The sequence below is a fragment of the Phaethon lepturus genome, unplaced genomic scaffold (genome assembly GCF_000687285.1).
Source record: "Phaethon lepturus isolate BGI_N335 unplaced genomic scaffold, ASM68728v1 scaffold11325, whole genome shotgun sequence".
Classification (NCBI taxonomy): domain Eukaryota; kingdom Metazoa; phylum Chordata; class Aves; order Phaethontiformes; family Phaethontidae; genus Phaethon; species Phaethon lepturus.
The window spans coordinates 17,746-28,163 of record NW_010539880.1 but is presented as its reverse complement, the minus strand read 5'-3'; the positions used below and the strand labels follow the sequence as shown (position 1 = coordinate 28,163).

At 37.1% G+C, this 10,418-nt stretch overlaps 1 protein-coding gene across 1 annotated transcript in view; it reads right to left on the bottom strand.

Moving 5' to 3' along the window:
* Window positions 1-10,418, bottom strand: part of SPATA6 (spermatogenesis associated 6) — a gene marked incomplete at its 5' end in the record, with an annotated part of 34,224 nt that overhangs the window by 11,665 nt on the left and 12,141 nt on the right. The window contains 3 exons of the mRNA XM_010287268.1: window positions 5,408-5,580; window positions 7,321-7,361; window positions 9,073-9,160. Of these exons, the coding sequence (XP_010285570.1) occupies window positions 5,408-5,580; window positions 7,321-7,361; window positions 9,073-9,160 (302 nt within the window). The remainder of the gene's footprint in view (window positions 1-5,407; window positions 5,581-7,320; window positions 7,362-9,072; window positions 9,161-10,418) is intronic.

Here is a 10,418-nt window from a genome sequence, read left to right as displayed (position 1 = left end):
AGGAGATAGGAATACATTTCATATCAGTAGAATTAATGCAAAAGCCTACTGCAGAATATTTGCAATGCCTATCGTGACCCCTTCCCCCACCATCACACCTCCTAGTCTTGTGAATAGCTCCGTGCACGTGGCCTCCATGAAGAATTCATCAGCTTCAAAGACACAGACTTCATGCTGAGCAAAACCACATACAAGGACAAACTATCAGAGGACAGAAATCAATGAAGTACTGTAGTACCAGATTCACAATTGGAGAGAATGCTACTGTAATTGGGGAGAAGAGTGAAAGAACTCCTAAAGCTAAGTATAACCTGAAAAACCACAATCTGCAAGAACTTATACATGGAACACGAGAGATTCTCAGGAAAACAAAATATATTTAATTCTGAAGTAGAAATAAACCTCACAGATTTTATATCCAAGTGGGCATTTATGCAGCATTCACACTAAGTGGAGGAGTTGCTTTATTCTCATTTAAGCAGGCATGAAGTGGCAATTCAGTACAATGAACTTGCTTCTCAGTATATACTGGTCTGTATGAAGACACAAAAGAAAGGCTGAGCTGCACTTAAGAGTTTTACTGATCTACTTAAATGATGCAATTTTGTTTTGCTTTTTCTTAAAATGACTGATGGCTATGAACCTTAGCGTAGATGCAGCTATACCAGCGCAAAAGTGTTTTGGAGGCTGTATTGGTACATACTGGTACATACCAGTTCATGAATTGTAATGAAAACACATCAACATACAAATACTGTAAGAATGCAAGGATTTTAAGTGGAGGAAGTATGCTGCTTTCACAATGCCAGGATACTACTATGAAGCAGAAACAATTACACACAGACAAGGCCTTAAATCAAAGCACAGCAACCTATGTATTTGGAAGCAGAAGCTGACAGCTTAGCTGTGTACCCATTTGCTGTCCCTCCAATAAGATGTTTTAAAAAAGTAGAACTTTCTTATCCTTTCTAAATAGTTTCTTTTACTTTCAAAAGCCCTGTTTACAGTTAGGCCTTGAAGCACTAGAGACACATTCAGTACTGAGCTTTTAAATCAGTAAATGCTTTCTTTTCCCTCCTAAGCTTCATATCTAGTCCTTACGACTGGGGCAAGACATACCAGCCTCATTGTAAAAAGTGAATCCCAAGTAGCAGACAGCTTCTGAGATTTCAAGGAAAGCCCAATACTCAGGCTGAGCAGTTACACCAAAAAAGTTCAAGTCATTCTGGTACTAAATCATTAGCATGTCATAAATGGGCTGCACCTGCTTATCCTCTTCGGAAGTTTTTCCATTACCTTCTATCATCTCTGGATTTATTCATTTACACACAAAACAGCTTTGACAGCAATCGATTTCAAATTTGCCTACTGCTGCAGCAAAACCAACCAATGAAGATGACAGATGTTGGTCAAAAATATGAAACAAGGCTTAGGTACTGTTCAATTTTGCAGAATATAGTATGAAATAACTGATCTTCAAGTGTTGATTTCCAGAGGTTAACTTAAAGAATGCAATATACAGAAACTTCCCCAAGGGGCGAGACTGGTAAACCCAAAAGATTCAGGAACAACCTTACTACCAAACTAAATTCCAAAAACACAGAAATAATGACTTATAAATAGCTAGAAACAGGCAGGAAACCTAGTTGCAGCCTCTCCCTGGAGCAAGCTTTTTTCCTAAAAAGTCAGCTAAATTTTTCAGTGTTCCACTTTGTAGTAGAATGTTCTCAGAGTTTAAACACACCGTCACAGAAGTAAACCCTGTCTTAGGGGTGGACGCCACTCTCTAAAATATTAGGTGAACTACCTGTGGTCTGGATTTTGCTATGCAACAAAACTAATACCCAAGATTATGGGGTGACATTTCGAGATCACTGAAGCCAAAGCTTCTGATAACTGGAATTTTCAAGGACTTCACATAGGATGTAGTCTTTCATTAGTATCTAACTATTACTATCTGTTATTATATCTATCACTAGTAAGAGCTAACTTCATGCTGGTATTTCCCTAGTATTTGAAAAAAGATAACATAATGAGATGATACTAAAACAGTAGAGGAATATTACAGAAGGGCATCTGATCCACACAGTTAACCTCTGTCTTACTTCAAACAGAACTTAGATTTTTGTTAAATTTTATAGTAGGTAAGATCACATATTAGCAGTATAACCAGGAGAACATAAAAAAAGACATCAAGCTGGGCTTCACTCTGGAAATTATTATTCTTCAGATCAATGATAAAAAACAAAAACAAAAGCCTGCCATTTCCAGAGTAGGAAAAAGAATCCTTTGATCCCAAATGCATGAGAAGTAGCTTTGCCTCTCAACATAACATGGTCAAATACTTCTATGATTGCTGCAATCTCTTGAGAAAAGAACTTCTCTTGTGCCAGCAGATAGCTCCATTCAGAGGACTTCTGTCATTACCTTATAAAATCCACCTCACTGTTTCTCCTTTTCTTTAGGAAAGGTACTTTGCAGGTTTCAGCGCTGCAAGGAAGGCTTACCTTGTAAGTCTCAAGAAAAACACTATTTTCTAGGAGTGCATGAGGATGTACATGAACTATGAAAACAAGGACTGGACTTGAATTTTGCTTTTGTGCAGCAGCATTGAGAGAACATAGTGCTAATGCTCTTTCACAAAGCATACAGGATACTTATCTATGCACAACCAACAATCTGTGGGGGCAAGTCAACTGCATTGACTGAAGCTGGCCACATAAAATGGGCAGGAACTAAAGAGTGTGCATGTATGATTGCTCTGCACAGGACCTAGAATCAAAATGAGAAATAGAGATGTACAGCCACTCGCTCTGCTGAGTGTCAGTCTGCAACACCAGCAAATGCTTTCCTTAGGTGACCTAAATAATGAAAAAATGTAAAAACAAAGTACGAAAAATAAATATTCAAAACTTTGCTAGCTTTGCTAACTTGTTCAGCAGTAAATCTATTTACAGTTCTGCTTCTGGCTCAAACCCAGTGTAAAAGGGGAGAGGACTGATTTGTGGTCTTCTCTAGCAGGCTTACAGAAAGGGACTGGAAACTGCTACAGGGCTCAGAGATATGCATGACCCCGATTTCTGTATCATTGAAAAGTATTGCAGTGGCTTAACAACTGTTCAGCAGTGCTCTGGGAAGTACTCCCAAGAAGACAGACGTTCACTTCTCACTACTTAAAAAAATAAAATAAAAAAAAAAAAAAGGAAAAAAGGGAACTAAAGGTCGAGGTGGGAAGTCAAGTTTCATATTGACTGTGGGTTGACTAGCATTAAAAAAAATAGCCTGGATACACTAAGCTCTTTGTCTTTGTAATTCAAGATAAAATTGAGGAAATAAACACCAAATAATGTATTCTTGCAAATACACTAACACTGGTATACTTTCAGTAGTACTGATTTTCTCTGTATTTCTATGATCCGAACAGCAGCGTTTGCATGCATTTCCAAACATTGACCTCTGATCCATGTTTGTCATTCCAACTACAGCTCTCAGTATATGGTCAGCTAAAGCCATTGTTATCTCAGCAGCATGAAATAGAGATCAAATTCTTTACACTACGCCATTTACCTTCTCATTTTCTTTTTTTTTTTTTATAAAAAAAGTAAATGCTCACATCTTTAACATAAAGAGATGTTACATCTCTCAAGAGCTGAGAACATTTTTTTCTAAGAAGAAGAAAAAAAACATACTTTCACAAGATCACAAATCTCTTTTGGAGAGGGGCTCATAAAGAGAAAAAGCAAGAATATTCAGATAATTTCAAGATTAACTGGCAGATGATTAAATTACTCTGCATGTAACAGCAGGTCACAACACACGAGACATTAATATAAGGGACCCTGTCAGCTTTAAATATAATCCATTTTAAAATTTACCCTCCCCCCCAAAGGAGTCCAGTTGAAAGAAGGAGGATACAAAAAGTCACCATTACAATATCTCTTCCTCGGACATAGGTAACTAATGCATATCAGGAGCGAATGGGGAGGTAGACAAGATTACAAAGAAACCTCCTCCAAACTCCAGATGCATCCTAATCTGTGTATAACAGTTCTAAAAACATTTTAAAAAAAAGCAAAATAAAGAAGTACTATTACACAGAACAACAAACAAGCAAGTTTTCAAGCAGAGGAAGATGTTAAAACACCAACTTGATCTTTATAAGTATTAAAAAATTCAATCCCCACCTGCTATCTGTCATTTTTCTTTTTAAAGAAAAAAATTGAGACAATTTTTCTGTTTTGAAAAAAGCATTAGGCTGTGTGTAGGCTATAAAATGCACCGTGTGAGCACAGACTAAATGAGGTACCAGTGGTATTAAGGATGAAAACAGCCTGGAACGAGTCTGAACTAGCCACAAAGTACATCTCCAAGCAGGGCCTCAGTAAACACTTCAGCATTTAGGATAGGAGATCAGTTTGATCCTCAGCTTCTCCCAATTATTTTATGTATTTGCTTATTGAGGCCCAGCTTCGTACATAGTTTTTCTGCTCCCAGAAAACCATCTAGTAACTTACTAAACTGAATGTACACTAAAAGCATTGTGCACGTCCTACTCAGCAGGAGGTGGGGAATACTTTCCTTGAAGGACTACATGACCTAAGCATGAAAAAAATCGGTTGCTTTTTAACATTTCTTCCATCCCACCTTCCTGAGACACTGAAGCTGCGAGGCTTACCCAAAATATTAACTCAGGGATTGAAACCACTGAACTAAGGGATATTAGAAAATGTCTCCACCCCAACTCCATCAGGGTCAGTGGAGACTACTAAGAAAACAAATTTAAATATGTCAATTAATATACACACAGCTGCTGCAGAGGCCCACACTTCAACTCAAACAAAACAACATCTTAGGATGTCAATAAAGCAGTAAGATTGGAAAATAATGCACTGACTACATTAAAGCTAGCCCAAGAATGTTACGCACACTCATCACACATCTGACTACAGAATAGCCACAAGTATGTGCTTACAAACACTAGGCTGAACAACAGTCAGAAGGAAAAAAGGTTTCCAAGTACCTCCTGTAATGTCTACTTGACATGTATCTATATTTACACTCCTGAGATTCTAATCGCCTCTGAAAGAGTGAATATTTAAGTATTCTCTGTTTTAGACAGACATTGGCAGCCTGAAATCTGGGGCTTCGTTGTTTCAGAGAAGGTTAGCGACAGAGATGTCAACAATCCTTTTCATTGACATATTATTAGGATTGTATTCACTAAACAGAGAGGTGATGGCAAACACAGTGCCTGAGGAAAAGTCAAAGGGCAACACAGTTTGGGAAAGATCTGTTGGTTTCTTCAGCCTGTACACCTCCACACATGCAAACTACAGTCATGCAAGTACTGTTGTCACCTGCTCACGTTAATAAATCCAGAATGTCACTAACAAAACCAAGTCATTACCTTTCCCTTAGAGAAGATCGATTTAGCACAGAACTTAGAGAATGCTTCTGAAATGCTGGAGGTGCCAAATGCTCTAATGAGACAGAATGGGACTGTCTGTTGGGTGGATCTGAGATCACATCCTCATGGCAAACATCAGAATTGTCAAAGTCTTTTCCATGAGTAGATTTTGCCTGTTAAAAAAAACACCAAACCTTGCTAAAATTTTTTATTAATATCAAGATGTACAGTTTTTATGTTTTTATTTTCAAATCAAAAGGTTAAAGTTTGAACATACACGCAGGAGTATCTGCCTGCTGGGGAAAGAACAAGGACCCTCATTTCATAGAAGGAGCCCTGGTTTAAATTAAATCAACCGGTGTCAGAGGACTCTGGTGGTATCTAACACACCGTTTTATGGCATTCTAGTGTAACTAGACTTTTATCACCTTTTCTGACTGCACAATTTAAAAGCTTACCCGTCCCAGGAATCTCAGATTCAGAATCTGAAAGTCTAAACAACACAAACCTCAGACCTCTCTTCAGTGTGGGAACCCTTGTTCTTAGACTTCTTTTTCCTCATTATTTGGTGTTTCTCAAGGCAAAACTCAGGCCCATCTACTCATTTTCTACTCTTTCTTCACTATACTAGTTTCTCCTTTCATAGTTCCTCTTAACCTGCAACATACCACTGAAATGGCTCCATGGGTTACCCCCTTTTACCTGGAATGGGGACTTTTACTTTTCCCAGAGCTGAGGAAGAAAAACAACAAACACCCCACAACAAAACCAGACCAACACTAATCACATTATTCATTAGCTCTTTCCTGGCTGCAGGTTTTTTTTTCCCCCCTCAGCTTTGGGAAACAGCTCCCCTTAAACAAAGCTTTATTATATTTCTGGCAAAAAAAAAAAGATATATTCTCTTCAGCCCTGATTTTCTGAAAATCACAAGTGATTAGTGGCATCAAGAACATGATGAATTAATTAACCTGTAGCTCAGCTATCCGCATTCTCCAAACAATGACTGCTCCTAAAATCTACTTCCCCACTGCAGGGGCAGAGGCATAAGGGGGAAAACACAACATTAAAAGAGCCATTATTAAAAAAAAACACAAGAAAACAATGACATATTTAGCATTATTTATTAGAAATTCTCTATTTTCTTTACAGTTTCTCATTTACAGCCATGCAACAATCCAGAAGTAGCACAATATATTGGACTCACATGGTACACAAAACTGCAATCCTTGGTAATAGAAGTTTAGAATCTGACAAAAGTGCACTTAACATATAGCAAGCTTTATCCTTTTAATTCCCTTTCTCACCTCCTCCCTGTTATCATCAGTTTTCCCAGCCATTAAGAAATCTAAGAGGGCATACATAATTAAATGCCTAAATCCACAATTTCTGCAGTACTTCAGGAACACAGGCCAAAACAACTAAATGAGGTTGGAAAGAATAAAACACACCAAAAAACCAAAAGAACCCTGACAATCTTCAGATCCATTTAATAACCGAAGTAGCTAAAATCTGAAAAAGCAAGTATGTGAAATGACAGGACAGTGGCTTGCCAGTTGTACCAGTGCTACCTTTGCATAAAATTCCGGAATGAAGTGTGCTCTCAGAATGACCAGGAAGGCAAATGCAAACTGCCTTTAAAGGCTCTTCCGTAGCCTTGTCACAAGACTTAATGCCAAGGAAAAGCAAGTTCTGTACCTACAGGCATGAATATCTTATAGAATGTTAAGTTCCACATTTCTATTTGTAAATAATCTGTCAGCAGGCCTAAACTGGGTTAGATAATATTTAAAATGTCCCTTTTCTTCCTTTTGATACTATAAAGTTTCAAAAATACTTTATTTTTGAAAATCCTTCTCACTCAGAGCTTCCCAAAAACCAATCTGTAAACAATAACATTTCAAAGTACTCACTTTGGCTTTCTTGGGTCTGTAGCTGCCGAGAAGAGAAGGGTCTGGAGAAAGAAAAAAGGTGCATCCCAGAAGAAATTCAAAAGAAAATCCGAATGTCCTAAATTTTCTGAAATCTTTTACAAAATAGCTTCTCTCTCCTCCCAAACAGTACTAAAGCAATTTACTATTATACATTGTGAAATTATAAACAGTCTCTTCAGAATATTTAAGGAAAGCATTTTCTTTAGCTGAACACAATAACTTCACATTTAATGGAATACAATGTTTATAATAATGAATCAGTGTAAGCGTTGTCTTCTGCATAGACAGAAGCAGCACATTTTTTAAGCTATTAATTGCCTAAATCAATATAAAATCAAGCTCTACCATTCCCAAAAATTCTTATGTACATTACACTACCTTACTCGTATTTTCTGAACAAGCTTCCCAGTGACCACCTCCCTCTGCTCCTATCACCTCTTCATTCCTTCCCTCACACTGACCCACAAACATGACTACAAAGCCTATGGAAACATACCTGGGAAACTATTAGGTCCATACCGGGTTAGGATGTTTCACCAATGTCAATAAGCACCTCACCCCTGAGGAACTGACATTAAATTATGTGTGGCTTCTTGATCAGATATATCAGTCTGTACTGAACAACCCTCATACTGTGACCCAAGTGCAAAGAGGTACTTTTAGCTACCTGCTAAAAGACTCCCCTCTTTTAGCTACCTGCACAAAAGCAAAGGACTAAACTCTACTGTCAGTATTGAGATTTCTAATCCTAGGAATCTGTTTTTTTCAGAAGTTACAGTTAAGCCTCAAGACACAGGCAAGTGACCAGTGAATCCTCCGGATGTTAATACCGAAGTGGATTTCAGTCTCCTAACCACTGGCCGGAGGCCATCAACTCATTTCATAAGTATGCAATGGTATCAGATGACAATAGGTCTGTTACAGTCTCCACCTACTATAATTTGGTAAGTATGACCCTAAAGGGAATGTGAAACCTTTAAAATCCTGCACCCAGTGCTACTACAAAGAACAAATGTAAAATAACAAGTTCACAATGATTTGCTATATAACAATTTATAATTAGTGAGGAGGCACAATAAAAATGAGGCAGAGCACACAAAACAAACAAATACTGACGAGACTCGTTAAAATTCTCATATTGCCAGACATATGCAATAAAATCAAGTTTTAGGGTACTTCCTTAGAATTCTGGTCCCACACTTTTTATTAAACCCTCACTTACTGATACCAATGAATGCTGAAGCAGATACTCGAGCACATCCTGGATGGTATGTCACTGATCCACTACTCACAAATAGTGCCGAAATGAATGTTATTAATTTGTGAAGAAACAGAGCCCTTGAACTTCAAAATAGTCAATACTCCAAGCCTGATCAACACACCCACAGACTGTGGTGCAGATTTGCTCCACTATCCAACTCATCAAAACAGGTGGAATGAAACAGAACACTCGTTTGGGCTTTCGTATTTTCTACTCCTTCTTTTGTATCATATAGAACTATGTTCCAAGTTACATGAGGTAAAGAACTATTCAAAACCACCTTTTGCAGCAGTAGCTCATTTGGTATACTTCCTATCCCTAGGAAGAATGAACAAGCTTTTTCTCCATTATAGACTGACTTTTTAAAAATAAATTAAAAAAACAAAACAAAAACCCCAAACCAAAATAACCTCACTAAACTACTGCAGAAAACATAAGCATTAATGTGATATATAGTAGAAAATACTGACCGTGGTCTACCTTGGTCCAGGCTTCCACGGTGCTTTCTCGTGTGGGACACCAAGTATGAAGTTTAATACCAGGACTTGGTTGTTCAACCTGAAGCAAAAATACCATTAAGATGCTCAGTATCAGATGTATCAATTTATATTTTTTTCTGTTTTCATTCATAAGCTCACATCTAGTCTGTTTTGAAATACTTTATTCTTATTTAAATACTGTTTAAAACTATTTTCACAACACTTTGCTCATGTGTATTATTAGCATTGCTGTGCATAAACAAAAACAGTACTAGAAAGGTCTAGAAAACTCTGATTATCATGTTGTTCAAAGAAAAAAAAAAATGCAGATAGCTTCCCCTTCACCTACAATGACTGCAGTCTTTTTAAACAATTCTTGGTATCTCATATTTATTCCAAGCAGTTCAGATCTCACCAAGAGAGATCTGAATGTCTTCCTAATTAAAAAAGTTACATTTAACACAATCTAATTTTAATCTTCATGTAACACAAGATCTCCAGGCCAAAAGAGTCCTCAGTAGTAAAGGCGCCCTAAAAGGAGGGTTCTCAATCTAGAAAGACCATGACAGTCAGGATATGGTACATTAGAGACAAGCTTTTTCCTTTTTTGTACAAACATAATCATGCAATCAAAATCAATAATCAGTGTTTAAAGATGCTATAATTAAACTGTGAACTTCACCTATAGATCAAAAACCAGAAGAATTGATTAAAAGGAGTTAAAAGAAAAATATCTGAGATAAACAGTAGGTTGATGAATGATTAATGGCTTATTAAGGCTAATCTGAATTACTAAAAGGTAACTATACGTAGAATAAAACTTGGCAAAGAATTCTAAAATTTGACAAGATATTATTAATTCATTTGTACATAAACTAGAGAAGAAAAAAAGAAAGTGAGAAGCAAGTTCATTAAACATTAGATTATCTCAATGGCCGTGACAAGTGTCCAGAATTGTAGCCAAATCAAAATGTCATAGCACAGAATCAGAACAATCCCATCTCTGCTCCTACACATTCAAAGTGGTATTCTAAAAATAAAGGATTGTTGCACTCGTAAGAAAAATAAAGAGGGGGGAAAAAAAAGATGATCCTCTTGATCCTCCAAGAGGCTGGGAAATCCAGCCCCTTCATATTAAAGCACTTAAACACAGTTTCTTTAAATACATTCCTAATTTCAAACAATTTTTCATGGACAGTTAGCAAAAAGTCCTTATGCAGGTGCTAAAGTCAGGTTGGTTATGAACTCTAAGTCAAAGTGTTAGAGATGTAGCTCTGAGCAAAGGAAGTGTTTCAAAGATCATAGGATGCCAACATTAAAAAAGTTGAAAGAGAGGA